Source organism: Beta vulgaris, chromosome 1 (assembly GCF_026745355.1).
Source record: "Beta vulgaris subsp. vulgaris cultivar EL10 chromosome 1, EL10.2, whole genome shotgun sequence".
NCBI lineage: Eukaryota > Viridiplantae > Streptophyta > Magnoliopsida > Caryophyllales > Amaranthaceae > Beta > Beta vulgaris.
The window spans coordinates 52,782,807-52,801,158 of record NC_079202.1 but is presented as its reverse complement, the minus strand read 5'-3'; the positions used below and the strand labels follow the sequence as shown (position 1 = coordinate 52,801,158).

Sequence of the window (18,352 nt, the reverse complement as noted above, 5' to 3'; positions counted from 1 at the left end):
ATATGCAACAAAAAGTAGTTATGTCATTTGAATTGGATTCGGAAAAGTATCAATTCATGATTGTGTTCACTTGTAAAACTTGGTAAATAAAGGTAATTATATTATTTATATAGTTACTCCATTTCTAATTAGTGTTATGTTCTATAGATAAAATATAGTTAGGTGAAGTTTAATTAAATTTGTTTAATATATTTTTTCAAAATGTAATGTTTTATAATTTTAGAAAATGATATATGTAGCCCTTAGGGCTACATATAAGGTGCTTAAAATGGAAATAAAATATTGAATCAAGCATTTATTACCTCAGTTGATGTGAAAATGTGTCTTGAATTCTTAAACTGTTTCCATTTAAAGAAATGTATTTAATGCTTATATGTAGCCCTAAGGGCTACATATAACATTACCCTATAATTTTTACTTGTGCGTAATTAGAGATATTAATGATCAAAAAAATATCAAATGATTACGTGAAATTTGTGAATGTAGCACTTATTTAGAAACAAAGGAAGTACTTCATTTGTTTCTTTGTTGAAAGGAACCTCAAAAGAGGGAACTACTTCAACAAATCAAAACTCGCATAGCGAGTAACAATGTCCGGGATATCATCAACTAGGGGTGATAATGAGCCTGACAAGCTCGCGAGCAGCTCAGGCTCAACTCGGTCAAAGCTCGGCTCGAGACTTAAACGAGTCGAGCCGAGCTCTGAGCTAGGCAAAGCTCAACTCGTATCGTGAACAGCTCGATTATTATTTTACACTAAAAAAATATTTTATATTTAAAAAATATTTTATATTAAAAAAAGTGATTATACATTAAAAAATTATTTACATATATTGCAAATTATATTAACCTGAGCCTAATCGAGCTCACGAGCCGAACTCGAGCCGCAAATTCTAATCATGAGCTCGAGCCGGCCCGAGTGCTATTCGGGCTCGGCTCGCTCAATAAGCACCCATATCATCAACCCAACACCTATAGCCAAACTCCACAAGTTGGAGATGAGCAAGCATATGAGCCACCATATTAGCATAGTGTTTAACAAAAGACCAAATTAAAACATCAAAATAACAAACACATTCTAAGATATCATCAATAAGTAAATAAAATTCACCAGTTAACGAAGTCTTAGACTTAAGAGCATTCACAACTTGGAGACAGTCACTCTACATATTTTGTTTTCCACCATAATCAAGTAAAAAGTAAAACGTATCAGAAAGAAAGGAAAAGCATGAGAGAAAACAAAAAAAAAAAATTATAAAAAATGTCTGATTGATGTGTGACAACAATATCATGAAATGGTATGAGAATAGTATACTCCATAAAAACAAAGAAAATGTGTAAATTACGAACAAATAGAGGGGTGCAATCCTATGCTCATGTTACTTAAATATTTGATGGATTGTTGTTCTAGTGAGTTTTCATGTTCATATTTAAAGTATTTGCTTCCTATCTCTTAAAAGATACTTCTTATGTTTTCTAAATATTGCAAATTAAGAAAATATCAAATACTATTCAGAGGTGTGTGCTCCTAGGAGTGAATCATTAACAAGTTCAAAGATCACATAATATGACAAAGCTCTGTGCTCAAACTTGTTCATGATTGACTTAGTTTTCCATATTTCCTATTTTGCTTGTATCTGTTTTTCTTTATCTTTCCAGCATTATCAAAAAAAGAAGATGCAAATAACTTACACGAATTCGATGTACAACTTTGAATAGTTACTCACTATTAAAAGTTATAAAAGATAGTATCTATAGATACAAATATTGAAGCTAATATTGTAACAATTTGCATACTAACATTTGTTTTTTTATATTAATTAAAAAATTAATTTGATAAAAACATGTAAATAGTGCAAAATTCATGTTGCAATTTTAATCCTCGAAAGTACGACATATTGATTTAATATAAAAATGTTATTTGGCAAAAGATGTGAGAATTCAAACTCGAGAGAATTGTCACGATTATGTGGAAGATAGATGGTGAAATCACCAAACGAACCCCACATCCGTATATAGTGTTGTCATTTTCTCTTTCTCACACCTAAGAGAAAATCTCATCCTTATAGTATTTCTCTCAACTCTCCTTTTTACACGTCACTTTCTCTTTCTCTCTCCTTCTTACATCCTCTTTCCTTAACAATCTCCTTCCATTTTTTCCAACTATAAGAATCCTTAAATTGAGTACATATACGAAAAGAACGTATGATAAGTTGAAAATAAACAAGAAAAGAATAAATCACTTCATCTTCACCTACCCCACCATATTTTCTCTCTCCTCCAATTCTTCTTTGCTCATCTTCTTTTTGGTCCATCATGAAGAGCTGAGAATTAATTTTTTGACCAAATTTTTTTCTCTTAATAAACTAATAATACTTTTATACTCTCTCTCCTTATAACCCACAAGGAGGGCAACGACTGGGAATACTCTTGCTTCTCTCCTCCATCCTCATTACTTAAGAATTCTTATATGTTCTTCCTTAGCTATGTAGATCTCATAAAGGAGAGAAAGTACCATGAAGATGGTAAATCTTCGATTTTTAAAATTGCTTTAGCGCCTTTTTTTCTAGTTATATTATAATCTTAGGTCAAGATTCAAAGCGGACAATAAATAAAAAGTATTTATTAGTATGATATACAAATTGATCCGAAGAAAAAGAAAAAGACATTCTGAAACTTCTCCGGGTTTATACTGCATAGTGACAACACACCTTTTTACATCCTACCACTGCCACCTAAAACTTCTTATTACCCATTCACTTGTTTGAAATTTAAGTGAGAAAAAAGTCTTAAATACAACTACAAGAGTACCACAACTTAAAATTTGTGGGTTTACAAGCTGTAATCCTTCGTGTCTTGGTGGGAGTTGAAGTTACTACGCAAGAAACCAGCCCAAACCCATTAAAAAGCATCGCTAAACTTGGCACATAGGCTATTCGTGCATACTCCAAAAACATCACTTCTTCCGTTTCATAATACTCGCTACATTTTTCATTGTAGGAAGTTTCACATTACTTGTCACACTTCTTTTTTGGGCAATAAACTCTCTATTTCTTTCCTCTCACATGAGTCCCTTTTCTTTTTACTCTCTACCTCTTTCTTCTCCAAAAATTACGAGTCCGTAAATTGAGAAGTGTAGCGAATAATATAAACGACGAAAGTACATGGTATCTTAAAGCTTCAAGAAACATATGTGTTAAAGGAAAGTAATTGAAGTTTGAACTGAGATTTTAAACCCAAAGCTTTTATTCCTAGAACTAGAATATAACCACTCTTACAAATTTACAGAATAAGTGTTGCTACTTGCTATTGCAACTCATGCATCAATCAAACTCGTTTTTCATTTTCTTTCTCTAATAACTCTTCCACTGTTAGCATAAAGAACCACAACTTGTCTATATCCTTCTTTCTTTGACATTTTTTCACCCCACACACACATATCACTGATCCAGACCTGCACATTCAGCAATCACAGCACAACTAAATCAAAAAACAGCAGAATAAATGAAGACAAGGAAGTCTAAACAGCTAATTTTATATAGGGCAACACTATAGTTCCAAAAACCATATATTTGGACTAACCTTAGTGCTCAAAATAGACGCACAAAAAGGGATAGCATAAGACAAAAATCAAATCTGAAATGCATCATCTACCTTTACACAAACATCAACAACTCAGGTCTACTATAAATGTTCTCTCCTTCATCCTCCAGTGTGGGGTAAGCAGCTACAAGAGCATCCTGTGCAGTGTGCACCGATATAAAGGGAATTGTATATCTTCCAGTAGACTTCCCTGACTTTCCTTGCAGGATGAAACAAACCCTGCAGACAATAGTTCAGTACTGCAGCAGCACCCAATGCAACTCGCATCCCTTCAATAGCTTCTGTAACAGCGTTGATGACGTGAGGTGAAGTCTCGAAGATATTGGGCCAGACATAATTCATAAGGTGCACCAATGCGTCTTCACAACCTAAACCTGCAACACCCAGAGCCATGTGTTTCACAGCAGAAGCTGCAGTCTGCCGGTGAACAAGGTCCCTGTCCATAAGAGCATCTTCGAGGAGAGGAGTCATTGCATAGATGTAATCCTTCCCCATTTCACCTATATACTCAAAGAGGAAAGACAAAGATTTCAGAACACCGTTCTGCACGTTCAGCTCTGGAACACGGTATTCATTCATGAGTGCCGGCAAAACGGTGAAAGGTGAGCAAGTCTCAGCAACGATGGCAATAGCCACGGTGGTACAAACACGATGTTGTCGCTCTTGAACCTTAAGATTGTTCAGAAGAGTAGCCAAAACATCCTGAGGTCCAATAGCTTTGGCAATGTAGCCAAAGGTGTTGACAGTGGCTCTTCGAATGCCTTTCTTGTGAGCCTTGAGCATCTCCAGAAGCTCAAAGCATATCCTCATCCATTCTCTAGCACGAACGAATTCTGCTCCACGGTCGGCAATACGCCCCACAAGATCAATGCAGTTCTCCTGGACCTTCTCATGCCTGTTCTTTAGAATAGGAGTCAACCTGGGGAGCAGATCTTTAATTGGGGGAGTCATCTTAGTCATACCGATGACATTAACAATTGCTTTAAGTGCTCCCAAGATTGAACCCAGCACTTCAGGATACTCCTCTCCGAGGTACTCATACAGAACCACACCCAAGTGACCCATAAGCTGCTCTTCTCCACACTGTTTCATAACCACTCAATTCGAGAGATAAGATCGGCAGCCTGCTGTCTTACTTTTGCACTCTTGTTATTCAAACGCCACTTGATTGTACCACATATCTGAGGGAGGTAAGGCTTGACCCTTTGGCCAAGGGCATTGACCACAGCGCCAAAACCATTAAGCATGACATTGGCATCATCACTCGTCTCCTCTTGAACAGCATAAAGAATTCCATCAATAAGAAGTTCCTCCAAACGAGCATCAATATCGGCTGCCCCCAAGTTGGTCACCACTTTCTCTATAGTCTCCATAACCATACGCCTATAGGGTTCACTCTCATCTTTGAGATCCTCCACTATCCTACCCACTATATCAGCAACGCTTACCTTGTTGGCTATCTCTACAGTAGTCTCTACAAGCTGCTTGTAATTTCTCCTATCCAGTGCCATTCTCCTGACCCAGAAGTTCCTAAAGAACTCTGGAAGAATATCACTTCTGATATAATCAGCCTCAACACCCTCAGTGCTAACACACTGTTTAACCACTTTAGGACAATCTTCTTCATTTCTTCATCTGGTGACTGGAACTCTCGAATTAAAATAAACATGACTTCTTTTGTATAGTAGCTAGCATAAAGAGCATCCATCAATGGAATGATAAAACCAATTGCCTTAAGGAATGCAGCCAAGACCTTTCCACGGTGTGATCTGATACCTTTCCACAAAGGTTTCAATACAGAGTCAAAACTCTCTATACCATACGGGGATGAAGCCTCAGCAAGAGCTGCCAAAGAAAGTGCTGTAATTGTTCTGACCTTCTGGTTCTCATCGTTGAGACCATGTTCAATGATCTCCACCAAAGATCTCAAGTGTGGCAGTACAGCACAGCCAATTAAAATGGCTATCTGTTGAACAATCTTAATACCCGTGTGCCTAGCTTGCCAGGACTTCTTACTTTGACACACAGCCTTTAGGAATGGCAGCAGAGCAGGAATACCTAGAGCAGAAGCCACAACACTAAAAGCCCTTGCAGTTGTATTCCTCACATACTCGTCAATATTGTCAATATCTGGTCTCATGGCAGCGATCATAGTGGCCAATCCAGCAGCCTTACTCAAGTTTGAAATGATCTCTCTCCCCTCAACACGGGCATAGTAGTCTTCATCAATTAAAAGTGGCTCAATGACCACAAGAATTTTGTGCACATTTTAAATTCACAACTTGCAAAAAAAAGTCTAAAGTTGCTCCTTCAGCAGAAACGAGCCCCTAATTTGCCCAAATTCTACTTCAAATTTCCTTGTCGTTTCCGCATAAGCCACCCATATATGTAGTATCGGACCTAAACACCAAAATCAATAGCATACATGTGTACATTATTCTAAAACTGTAACAAAAATTTGTCATCCTACGCACTATAGTAGAAGCAACAGTATTTTATAGCATTAATGAAGCCCATTAGTCATCACTTGCGCATAGCACATATTACTTTACAAATTATCATGAAGATAAACATGAAGGGAAGTAGAGAAAGAAACAAAAATAAACAAATACAAACAGGTATAAGATGCCACAGGTAGTAACAAGACTGAAAGGCAGATGCCTCGAAGGTAGTAACGACTGAAATTTTTGTTCACGTTTATTTAAGAGCCATGCTTTGGTTGCGAATTGTCTGCAGAACTATGTGGAGAAAACAGGTTAGGATATGAGAATTCTGAATCATCGTCCATTGATGGTATCCTCTGAGGCTGATGGTATGAGAACTCTTGTTTTAAAGTATCCTCTGCAGGAGAGAAAAATTCAGACTCCGGTTTAGTTTCATCATTACTAGCATGATTAGAACCATTTAACTTCTGGTCATTTTGAAAGTGCTCAGCTGGGGTCCAGGGATTCGAAAGATCGTTATCACCTGAGGTATTTCTGTCATCCAGTTGTAATTTTTTAGCTTCTGAGAGATTATCCTTATTAGCATGAAATGGGTTCTCAACATCACTATCAAGGGACTGAATACCACTCTTACTCTTGCAAAGTTCAGAAATTCTGACTTCTGCAAGACTAGCTGCTGAGCGAGCAGCAGCTGCAGCACGTTCAGCAGAATCAGCAGCAGCCTTTGCAGCCGCCAGTACGTCATGCCAATCCAAATTTGGATCACTTTTATTCTTTGAAGGAGATGGAGATTGACTGCTTTCTTTAACAGGAAGTGAAGCTGATGACAAAGAGGATGGTGGCGCAATGAACGGCAGAAACTGTTTAATCTCCCCAGGAGTGGCTGAAGACTCGGGTGATTCATGCTTGGCAGACAATGATTTGTCCTCGGGCCCAATGTTAGACTCTGGGAATTGGAAAGTATGTCTATCACTTGTCTGTGGTGGTGGATTGACATCTGAACCGGTACTTGGCCTCAACGGTGCTTTGGGAACTTCAGGAAATTCTAATTGGTCAAAGCTTTCATCAGAATCAGAATGCTCATTAGCACCTTGAACTGAAGTAGATTGCAAAACTTCGTCATGCTTTTCTTTAGGAAGTGGAACTTTGGAGCCACTGACATATTGCTTTGGTCCATTCTGTGGAGGAAATAAGCACACATAAATAAAAAACAGGGGAGAATATCTCAAAATGCTGCAAGGTAGCATTACTCACCAGTAAATCATCATGGGACTTAAAAAGTTCAGATTCAGAAGGAGACGGATCCCATTCTAATTCATGTTCTTCGGCAATTTCCTTCAACAACTTCAATTTCTTTTCAGGGGAAGGAGCACGGACAGACAACAATTCTACCAGCTGCATTGCCAGTAAAGCAGCTATTAAGATACAAGAACATCATGATGATGAGTCACCATCCATAAATTACTTGGGAAGAAGAAATAAAACCTGTCGATTAACACCGCAATCTGGCATGAGCTCTGTAGCAGCAGCTACGAATTCTTTCCCATATTTGGAAACAAATGACAACTGAACTTGCAGCAACTCAGGCAAGTCTGCACATCTCGGTGCGGCAAAACAAATACTAGATATGGCCTCTTTCAAGTCTAGTGGACATTCCCTAAACAAAATGTCAATAGACATCAACATCCAGAACCAAACTTCAAAATTTTAAGCCGGCAGACAGAAGCAAGGCTCGTGAACATGATACTGACAAAATTTTAATCTCACGTTTCAATTCAATTGGAGCATATAAGGTAAAAATGGATTGTTTTTTTTTTGCCATCAATTGCTACATTTGCAAACTCTTTGAGGAGAGATGTCATACCATAGGCAAATGAATGAGGCCAAATCAACAGGGTTCTTTGTAAGTGCAGATTCCAGAAAACCATTTCAACATCTACAACAATGATAAGACTCAAAGGTGTGTGTGTGTGTGTGTGTGTGTGTGTGTGTGTGTGTGTGTGTGTGTGTGTGTGTGGAGGTCTAGGTGTTCAGAACCTTTCCACAATCAATCTAGACTATAAGAAAGGTTGTCTAGGGAAGCCCGTAGAAGTTCTAGAAAGCTTTAATGGAAATTAAGCAGAAACTAAAAGGCAACAAATAAACAATGCGCATCAAAGTCTGTGGCACTATTGAACTATGATCCAAAATCCATATTTATAACTTTGTTTTAGGTGGGTAAGACTAGAGAAGGATAAAAAGTTTCAAACAGGAAAGAAATATATTAGAGTGGAAATAGAAGCCTTATACGATTGTGGGGAGGACATCATTTAACTGAGATACAAATTTAGGCCTTGCGTGACTATTATCTTGTTGGAAGCATCTTTTCGATGATTACGCTACAGATTTCTTCACCTTTTCTGTCTCACTCTATGTTTTGGTTACCTCTATGTTTTGGTTTCCTTCACCGTATTCTTTGTCCGCGGTTACTCGTAACTCCATCCTGTCTAATGAACGACGATGGCAACACTCAAGTATACAACAAAGGAAACAGTCAATTAGAGACTCCAAGAGCAACTTCTCATATCATCTCGGATAAAATGCCATTCATAAACCATCAGCCGCTTTTCTCACCGACAACCCCTTGCAACTACTATAGGGAGAACAAAGTCTAAGGTTCTTAAAGTTATGTAAAGTTAATTTTAGGGAAGAAGCAAGCATCAACACTTATCAAATATGCACCGATCTTCCAAGAGCTAAATTACAATCCGAGTGCGCAGAAGCCAAAATTGAGTTGAAACCTTAAATAATCCCTACAATGCATCAGATGAAAATGAAGGTGACATCAACTCATCAAGACCTAATGCCCTAAGCAACATGTGTGATATAATGAAGGGACAAGGGTTGATCAAGATACTCCTTTAGAAAACTATGATGTGAATGGTGCAATGCACGATGAGAGTTGGATAGACCCTAGTGAGCCATTTGGAAGTTTATCCCTCAAAGGCAGGAATGACAATGATTCATGCGATGACTCTATGAATTCAGTATTGAAGTTACTCAGATTGAACAAAGAAAGAACTAAGTTAAGAAAAAGCGCACTGAAACCGCTCGAAAAAAAAATGATTATGAATTAAATTTGAGACTCGTGGTCCGAAAATCAGCATCCTCATTCCTCATCAGGTGCCAATTGGTGTTCTTTGGTTTCCTTTTACTGCGGCCTTCTTACCCTTTCTGTCATCTAATAAATCTTTCCCTTACCTTAAAAAAATGATGGTCTTACATATGTTTAAATGTTGGAGAATAGCCAGAGTCTCAATCTGCCAAACAGTGATCAAAACTTGACTTCAACCACGTCCCTCTCAACATATGCTTCATTAAACAATTTTCTCCTTTTATGCACTAAACCACAGCATAGAGAAAAAGGAATCCAGCAAAGAAGGGCTTTGGCAATAGCTTTACTATTCTTCCTTGGTCATTTCTGCTAATATAAAGATGACATAAACCTACCAATACTGGAATGGGGGCCTCTTTCAGAAATGACTATCAGTAGATAACTTCATAATCCGTAATGTTTGAATGCACAACCGACTCAAACATACGATGAACGTCTAAGGCTAAGGAAAACAGATCACACCCTTCAGCAATGACCACAAGTGTCAAACGCTCCAAGACAAACAAATAAAGAGTTTATGACTAGGATATATCTTAACTGAAATTAATCACATTAGTCATAATAAAATACAGTTCATGAAGAGCAGAGCAACAACATTTCTCATTTTCCTTAACGATCAGTTTTAAGGAGTAGAAGAAGAAACCTCTGAGACTCGATAATGGGAAGACGGACCGTAATAAGCTCACAGAACAATTCGATGATCTCTTGTGCAGCCATCATGTTCTCTTCTCTTACTATGTGCTCCACCTGAATTTCATGATCAAACACCAAAACAATCATTCAGCTTTTACATAGCATAATCCAACTACACAATAATGTAAATCAGAAATGCAACCCAGAAATGCAACCCAACAAGACTAACCCGAATCCGAGCAGTAGCTTCTTGACCAGTCTCAAGAAGCTTAGCAATATCCTTGCGCATTTGCTTAATCTGAAGTTCCCTCCTATTCCTCAGCAACTTAATCCTTGGAATGCTAAGTTTCAGTAATGTTTTACTGCAACAAAATTACAGCCATATTGTAAAAAAAAAAAAAAAAATCCACCCCTCAAAGGCTTAAAACACCAAAACAAAGATCCAAAATTCTGGAAATGAAAAGTGAAAAAGCAGAAAACCCAGATCATTTCTTTTCCTTCTTAACTTCCCCAACTCAAAATCAGCTTCAATTACTATAAATTAAACTATAAAAGAACTCAAAAATCTTGTCTTTTGGGTAAAAGATCAACATCCATGATCAAAAGAATTACCATTTAGAACCCTTGAAGCCCTTGCTGAAGAAAGAATCCATCATCAAAGTGATCACACAAAAATTTGAGTTCAACCCAATAATCTAATTGCAATAGGAGAATCAGACCTACACATCAAGAAAAAAAAAAACATCATGTCCCATTTCGAAATAAAAACATTCGTGCCCAATTCAATCATCTATGTAAATAAAACCCAGAAAGTAAAGAAAAAAAATGAAGGGAGGAGAGAGAAAACTGACTAACTGTTGTTGCCTTCGCTGGAAATTGACGAGGAAAGATTGAGACACCGTGTAAAATTCGAATGAGGAAAGGGTTGAGAGTTAAGAGTCTTATTTTGATTTTGTGAGTGGAGTAGTTAAGTTGCTTAGGGTCGAAGGATCCTATCTAATTTGTCTGTAAGATGTTATGGTATGACGCTAAGACTCTAACTTCAGGTGGTCCGACAATATCGACAGAAAACAAGGTAGTCGTAGCACCCGCGAAGCTGCCTGTGTAAAGGTCGATGAGAACTAGTGGGCAGCTTGGGCGATGTCACAAATTGTGGCGTAGTTTTTGTTTTTGAAGAGTTGTTAATGTAAAAAAGGATAAGTAATTGATGATATTTTACTAAGTGGAATTGGTGAGCCTCATTACTTAAGAGTTGGTTTTAAGAAAGAATCTGGCTAATATATATTAGCAACAACCAATTAGGGGAAGCAGTAACGAACCCAGGAATACGAATCTGGGGGTACGAAATTACGGATGTACAACAAACACAAAATAGTGCAAAAAAAAATCATAAAAATGGTTCAATACATAAGTCTCCCAACAAAAATATCCATAGTCATACAATCAATTTTGTCATGTTTTTCTAGTCTACTCCAAATTTCCTTTTCTTTAGCCTATGTGATTGTTAGATATTGCAGCATGACATGCTTAACTGTCCTTTTTGGTATTTATAATTTTCAGGAGGCACTAGTATTAATTTGAACTGCAAGTAACCTTTGTATTTTTCCTCTGATTTTAGCGTACAATGCCTATCGTCTACCAGTTCATGGCTACTTATTAATTTGATCAGTTAGATCAACTATTACTTATATGCTATGTGTTTGGGATGTCCTGTATGACTTTTCCAACTAGATTTTTGCTGTAGTTTTATTGGACCTAAATTCTGCTGGAGTTAAAATAATTTAGAAATTGTGATGAACTTGGATAGACATATCATTGTTGGAGTCGAAAATGGACTCCAAAAGGATACCATAGTAATTTTTTAGGTTTGAATATCAAAGTAAAAGTTTTAGTCAGTGTGATACCATAATATTAAAGTAATCAAAATGTAACTTTGATATCAATTTGACTGCACTTTTATACTAATTTTTTTTTTAAAACTTTGATACTTCCAAGTTCTAATTCATAAAATTATTAATATACTTCTCCTAAAATTCAAAATAAACTCGAACAATGAGTCGCCAACACTTTCTCTTTTGTGATGATCCACAGGCACGATTCCACATCATATCATTCATCGGGACAATAATATATGCAATTGGACAATGTTGTACTACCAGACCAGTTATAAGCAGAGGCACCAATTTAAAAACTTAAAAGCACATATTTTTATTCGTCAGCTCCACCTCTGTTGCCCATCTAAACTGCACTACCAACATCTTATTCTTCATCATCTCTTCGTCTTATAGCTTCTTATCTTTCCTCCATATCTGATTCTATCAACGTAAGCAGGTAGAATTCATATACCCTTCTTTCTCTTTTTATTGAATTACACGTTTTCTTTATGATGTTTGAAAGATACATGAAAAAAAAGGTGGTTCATTTATGAGATTCTACTCATTTATATGCAGTTTATGTTTATGTTTGATTTTTCTATGGTGTATTATGTATTGTTTTTTTTTTAATTTAAGTATCTATGGTTCTGGGATTAATCTTGATTTTTTGTGGGTTTCAGACTTTCAGTATTGGAGTTCACAATTCAGTGTATGTGATTTTTGTGAACTAATCTTGATTAATTTTTGTGGGTTTGTTATACTGGAGTTCAGTGTTTTGGATTTTGTATTTTTGTAACCTTCAATCTTATAGATTGGAATTTGTGTTCATTGGTATGTCGAATTTCGGGTTATGATGAAATAGTTATTCGATTAATGTGAATGTAAGATCAATATTAGGTGATTCTGCAATAAAAACAATAACTTTCAGATGCAGGAAAGGTGGGTGATGAGGAGTGATGACATGAGGTTTCCTTCTTATCGCCTTCCTAGCTAGAATCCAAAATCTATAAGTGCTTTTTATGTTTGTTTTTTTGTTTTGTTAGTAAGAATTTGCTTCCAAAAATGTGTACAAGGGGTATAAGTTTCGTTAATCAAATGATTCTATATCACATAAATGTATTATTGGTTGATTATTAATATGGTCCATCGCGGTGATTGATCAAGCACAATAGCAGTGATTCAAATTGATCAATAAAGACTAATACCGTTTGCTATATGGCATGCTAGTAAGTAGTAACACAATGACATAGGGGTAAAGAAAGGGGAGAAGAACTGTTGCTTATTGACGGTCTTCTCGATCAAGTTTTATTAGTGAGTAGCATAGTTAATTATCTGATGGTTTTGTTATATTTGCACTTATGCAGTAAATGGATTAGAGATTGGCTCTAGCACTGTGTTGCAAAGAAAAAAAATTGCAGTTTATTATTATTTATTTTAAAAAGTTCCCCTCTCCTAACAGGTGCTGAGCTCCTTGCGTAGTCATGCAGCAGGTTGCGAGGAGGGGAATTCATTTCATGCAGAAACTGAATGCTGCAAATGTTCCCAATGATTTGATCGAAAAAGGCCAAAATAGAGTTATAGATGCCTCCCTCACTCTCATTCGTGAGAGGGCGAAGCTCAAGGTAGTTCACCTTTCTATACTAGGATTCCTTATACTTTCCTTGGTCCTTATAACTGTGCCTTTTCATCTGCTAGATTCTATTGACCAAATCTCACATTTTTAAGACTTTGTTTATACACTTGACTTTCGTTAACAATTTCAGCTTTACATTTGTTGTTGTGTGAACTTGTTAAAATTTAGTTGTTGTTCTAGGCGGAGTTTGTGCGGGCCTTAGGAGGTGCCAAAGCATCAACTTCACTCCTTGGCGTGCCTCTAGGCCATAATTCTTCATTTCTTCAGGGGCCTGCTTTTGCACCTCCACGTATTAGGGAGGCAATCTGGTGTGGAAGCACAAATGCGACGACTGAAGAAGGTATTTTCATCATTGATGTTTAATTGTTGGTAAATGCCATGTAGGTGAAAACCATTCGGCACTATGTGTGTATAATCAAATAAGTAATTACTTATGACAGTTTTATTTTGATATCTGATCAGAATGATTGAAATTTTGATATCTATTGCACTTATATATTGATTTGCTACTTGGCTGCCATTAAAATTCTGATCTGCTGCAGGCAAAGAACTTAATGATCCTCGAGTCCTGACAGATGTTGGTGATGTTCCTGTTCAAGAGATCAGAGATTGTGGAGTGGATGATGATAGATTGATGAACATCATCAGTGAGTCAGTCAAGCTAGTCATGGAAGAAGTATGCCATCTTTTGCGATCTTCCCAGCTTACAAGCAATTTAAATTGTTCTCAAGACTTTATGCTATGTAGTGGTTTAATCTTTTGCAACTTTCACTTCCAGATATCTCACCAGCATGATCACCCATTTTCAGGCTGGGGAGGGGAGGGGGGGAGGTTAGTTAAAAAAAAAATTAATCAGTACTAAATTATGCATGCTTGCAGTGTTGGGTTTAATCTGATGACAACCAAAATAGTATAAAATCATCAAAGCAAAGTCAAGACAACCAAATTCTAGGACAAAAGCTGGACACAAGCCAAAGAACACTTAGGTTTCTCCAGCGACTGAGCTTCTTCATAAGTTGCTCTTCTTCTTTTCACTGCTTGCAGTCTTGCTCCTCCTCTGACCTTCCAAATGTGCTGCTAAGTTTTTTCTTCTGTTGTAGATAATGTAACAAAAAAATGAATAAGGAAAAAAAAAAAACATTTTTCTGGACACTTGCAACACACTGGATGCTGTTTATGGACAGTGTCATATGCCTTTTACCCTTCACTTCTGCTCAAAGCTCATCCACAAACTGATCTCATGCATTCCTCCATGCTAGGTCTCACATCCAACAATCTTGCAAAGACTTTCATTATCTTGTCTCCAGATAAAAAAAATAAGACAATACACGAAGAAATGTTCGTAATCAACGTGCTTATTTGCCGGGTCGTGTTTGTGATTCTTATTTTTTGCTGGTTCCTTATTCTTTTCTTTCTTAAGTTTTGAAGTCACTTCACATGCTTCAATGGCCTGCACCTTTACCATTCGTCTGCATGAGCCACATAGATAAAAGAGAAAGAGAAGGAGAAGAAGGACCTAAAGGGTTTGATTCTCTCTTGTTTGGATGGTTGGTTTAGTCGTTTAGGAAGGGGAGAAAAGGAATGTGGGATCATTTTCTTAATTACAGGGTTTAGTTGATCCTTGTTTGGATGGTAGGTTTAGGAAAGGGACTATGGGGATTCATTTGCCTTCCCTGTTTAATGAACTTTCTGCTTCTGAAGATGAAAGCCCTTCAGTTCTTCTTTTCTCCCTCCCTCCCCTTTCCCTTAAATATTTTTATCCAGATTTAGTGTAGATATTGGAACTCGGTGCTCTTTGGTATTAACGTTCCTTTCGAGATTGATAATATTTAGTGGTCATTTGAGTTTGTGACTAGGCATATGAATATATGATGAGGAGCTTTTCGGCCTCATCTACAATATGAAATCTATTTCTTTGCATTTCCACCTGATTTCTTGCTTTATCCTCCTTTGGCAATCTTTTTGTCGAGGTGTCTTCTGAAAGACAGCATCTGGCATGCCCGCATGGGAGTGCATGTGTGCTACTTCTATTAGGTGGATTCATATTGGAATCCCTTCTTTCTTCCTCTCCTACTTCAATCTGGTGTTCTTGGTTCTACAATCACTTGTTTCCCAAAGCCAGAGGCAATATCTGTTCTTCACAGTAGTACGTTATGCTCATTCAGCATTTTCGGGTTTTTGTTGCTTCATCAACCATGATCTTGTGTAACTGAAATGTCACTGAAGTTCTATGTCATCATCATATAGTTAGCACTTGGTGTCCTTTAATTTCTAGAGATGAAGAAATGGGTCTCAGTTTTATAGATAAAAATTACTTGTTCCGAGTTCTGACTACTGTTTTGGCAGGAACCTTTGCGTCCATTAGTTCTGGGTGGTGACCATTCAATATCTTTCCCGGTTGTCAGAGCTGTGTCTGAAAAGCTCGGAGGACCTATAGATATTTTACATCTTGATGCCCATCCAGATATCTATCATTTATTTGAAGGGAACAAGTATTCTCATGCATCTTCTTTTGCTCGTATAATGGAGGGTGGCTATGCACGGAGGTTGTTGCAGGTAAGAGAGTTCTATTGTTCTTCCTTTTCTTCCAAATGTACTCTTTAAAAGAACAGATAGATTTTACTGTGCTGGGTGTCATGTATGTAAAATGGATTTGTCATCCTTAGGTAACCAATTACATTCTCATCAGTTGGTCTATCCCATAAAAACAAAAGATTGATTACTTTTACTATTTTCATCTAGTATGTTAGGCCATTGATTGTATAGGTAGACAAATAAATATTATAGATTGCTCGATTCTTGCAACAAGTAATTAAATATCTAAGCCATGAGTTTTTGGTTCTGATGTCTGACCCTTTAGTCATTATCCTTGCTATATTTGCGGTTACCGGGCGGGGATCAAGAGTGCTTTTGCTGTGTAGAACTTCAGTAGATCTCAAAAGAAAACCATCAACATCTGCCCTTTGCCTACTGCTGGGATAAGTATACATTGTAGTCTTACCTTGTTTTTCGTAAATGAAGACAATATATACTGTTTCTACTAAGCGTATACTCCCTTTATTCCTATTTATTCTTCTTGAATGAAATATTTCGATTATAGAAACAAATTATGACCAGGAATTGCTATCAGAAAAACGTTATCATGTGAAGATCTTGTTACAAATTTTCTAATGCGTGTTTCCAAAATATCAACTTTTCATTTTTTTTATGAATATGTAATTGAGGACATTAATGATAAGGTTTGCATTGAAAATTGTGAAAGAGTTGCTAGGAAGAACAAAAAGAACATAGGTAGTGTGTTAACACTCTTCTTAGTAGTATAATGTATTACATGATTTGCCTTACTTTTGGCATGATAATGAAGCCTGAAACTGTCTTATTGCTGTTTGAACTGTTCAGGTCGGTATAAGGTCGATAACAAGTGAAGGAAGGGAGCAAGGAAAGAAATTTGGCGTGGAGCAATATGAAATGCGAGCATTTTCTAGAGACCGCCAGTACTTGGAAAATTTGGTATTTCTTTTTATCTGTCATCTATGTTCAGTATTTACCCACTTGTTAATTGTTATGCTGTTTATATTTGTGTTTGCATGTGAATATGCAGTAATACATGTTTTACGTGCTAATGTAGTTGTTTGACATTCTGGGTTCAATCCGATTATCACTACTTGGATTCCTTTTGCTTCCTGAATAATCTTTTTGGCATGAAACAACACTCATTTGTATACTAAAGTTATTTTTCATGAAATTATGTTATAGGCCGTATAACAATGCACATTGTCTAGATGGAGGTCCTTCTCAAACATTTTGGTGGCTTTATGCTAGTTTTATACTATATGCCCGAAAAAGATGAGATTATATACCATAATTAATGTAGGAAAACATCAGACCTCAAAGGTTTAAGAGAACTCCCTCCTATATAGGCCAACTACAACCTTAAATTTTGTGCATATAATTGTTCATGTAACATTTATTTTTGCAATAAAGTGTACGTTTTCAAATTATGAGACCCTCATCCTTTTGGGTCTGTGTGCAGTCATATCTATTGATTTTGTGGGTACAAGTAGTTTTAAGTTTCTTGTTGTTTCCCCTTTGTAATAAATCTTTCAACTTTGGCCTTCTGTACATCTGGTGAAATTTCATCTGGGTATTCAATAAATACTTGCTGAAAAATCATTTTTGTTTTTTGCTTGTCTATACCTTTATGCATGAAGCCTGAAGTAAAACCTTTGAACATTATTGTGACTCTTTTCTTCTTATGCATTGTATCAGAAACTGGGTGAGGGAGTGAAGGGTGTCTATATATCAATCGACGTGGACTGTCTTGATCCTGCATTTGCACCTGGTGTATCTCACATTGAGCCGGGAGGTCTGTCTTTCCGTGACGTTCTCAATATTCTGCATAATCTTCAAGCTGATATCGTGGCTGCAGACGTGGTTGAATTCAATCCACAGCGCGATACTGTTGATGGTATGACAGCAATGGTTGCAGCCAAGCTGGTAAGAGAACTTACAGCAAAAATATCCAAATAGAGGCAAAAACTTCTCACATATAAAACTCTCATAATCTGATTAATCATTCTTACATCTTACTACTAGATCTAGTTATATCAAATTGGGTTGTCTCCAATCTCAATGTTGTATAATGGATGTCAAACTTTGGCTTTCTTGCCAAGCCTTGTTGAGATAGCGAAAGCATGATTTCTGGGATAGCCATGAAAGTCTTATAATAGCTGCATTGCTTCTGGTTCTCAACTAAAATGTTCGCAATCGATGCTCCTTTATAGCTGATATGTTTCCAGTGAAGTTTTCTTATATTGTTGAACTCTACAGAGCATAGTAGTCTTTGGGAAATTTTGATTTCTCTAAACAAAACTTGAGTCTTGGATTAACTGCTTTTGCCAATATCTAAAGAAAAAGACAAAAAAAGAAAGAATATAAAGAAAGAAGAAGCAGCAGAGCTAGAATAGAGTGAGAACTCAGAAAGATCAAGGTTAAAAGTTCCAACAAATAG

The 18,352-nt window shown here is 36.8% G+C and overlaps 3 protein-coding genes across 4 annotated transcripts; 1 reads left to right on the top strand and 2 right to left on the bottom strand.

Moving 5' to 3' along the window:
• Window positions 1–3,210: 3,210 nt before the first annotated feature.
• LOC104905565 (uncharacterized) lies at window positions 3,211–5,872 on the bottom strand (the record flags this gene model as incomplete). The annotated part of the gene is given in 4 exon segments (XM_048634202.2): window positions 3,211–3,454; window positions 3,655–4,703; window positions 4,706–5,215; window positions 5,218–5,872. Coding segments are annotated over 3 exon segments (2,166 nt in total), but the record flags the coding sequence as incomplete, so codon positions are not given.
• Window positions 5,873–6,082: 210 nt separating this feature from the next.
• Window positions 6,083–10,983, bottom strand: LOC104905382 (uncharacterized). The gene is made up of 7 exons (XM_010693910.4): window positions 10,686–10,983; window positions 10,447–10,553; window positions 10,064–10,196; window positions 9,845–9,948; window positions 7,533–7,704; window positions 7,302–7,442; window positions 6,083–7,225 (listed from the first exon to the last, which is right to left on the bottom strand). Exons 2-7 carry the CDS (start codon window positions 10,488–10,490, stop codon window positions 6,305–6,307), a joined length of 1,515 nt encoding a protein of 504 aa, XP_010692212.2. The 5' UTR covers window positions 10,491–10,553; window positions 10,686–10,983; the 3' UTR covers window positions 6,083–6,304.
• A 1,015-nt stretch (window positions 10,984–11,998) lies between these two features.
• Window positions 11,999–18,163, top strand: LOC104905383 (arginase 1, mitochondrial). 2 transcript variants are annotated; one of them, XM_010693912.4, is made up of 8 exons: window positions 11,999–12,165; window positions 12,389–12,417; window positions 13,168–13,330; window positions 13,522–13,681; window positions 13,884–14,017; window positions 15,688–15,897; window positions 16,741–16,851; window positions 17,611–18,163. In XM_010693912.4, exons 3-8 carry the CDS (start codon window positions 13,190–13,192, stop codon window positions 17,869–17,871), a joined length of 1,017 nt encoding a protein of 338 aa, XP_010692214.2. In that variant the 5' UTR covers window positions 11,999–12,165; window positions 12,389–12,417; window positions 13,168–13,189; the 3' UTR covers window positions 17,872–18,163. The 2 variants fall into 2 exon arrangements, with proteins under 2 accessions (XP_010692214.2, XP_010692213.2); XM_010693911.4 differs by lacking the exon at window positions 12,389–12,417 and having other exon boundaries at window positions 12,000–12,165.
• Window positions 18,164–18,352: the final 189 nt, after the last annotated feature.

Coding starts and splice junctions, on each gene's coding strand:
- LOC104905383 (XM_010693912.4), top strand. CDS start 13,190: ATGCAGCAGGTTGCGAGGAGGGGAATTCATTTCATGCAGAAACTGAAT. Junction 15,898..16,740: donor ATGCACGGAGGTTGTTGCAG/GTAAGAGAGTTC, acceptor TGAACTGTTCAG/GTCGGTATAAGGTCGATAAC. Junction 16,852..17,610: donor GCCAGTACTTGGAAAATTTG/GTATTTCTTTTT, acceptor GCATTGTATCAG/AAACTGGGTGAGGGAGTGAA.
- LOC104905382 (XM_010693910.4), bottom strand. CDS start 10,490: ATGATGGATTCTTTCTTCAGCAAGGGCTTCAAGGGTTCTAAATG. Junction 7,443..7,532: donor ATTGCGGTGTTAATCGACAG/GTTTTATTTCTT, acceptor CTGGCAATGCAG/CTGGTAGAATTGTTGTCTGT. Junction 7,226..7,301: donor AGTCCCATGATGATTTACTG/GTGAGTAATGCT, acceptor TTTCCTCCACAG/AATGGACCAAAGCAATATGT.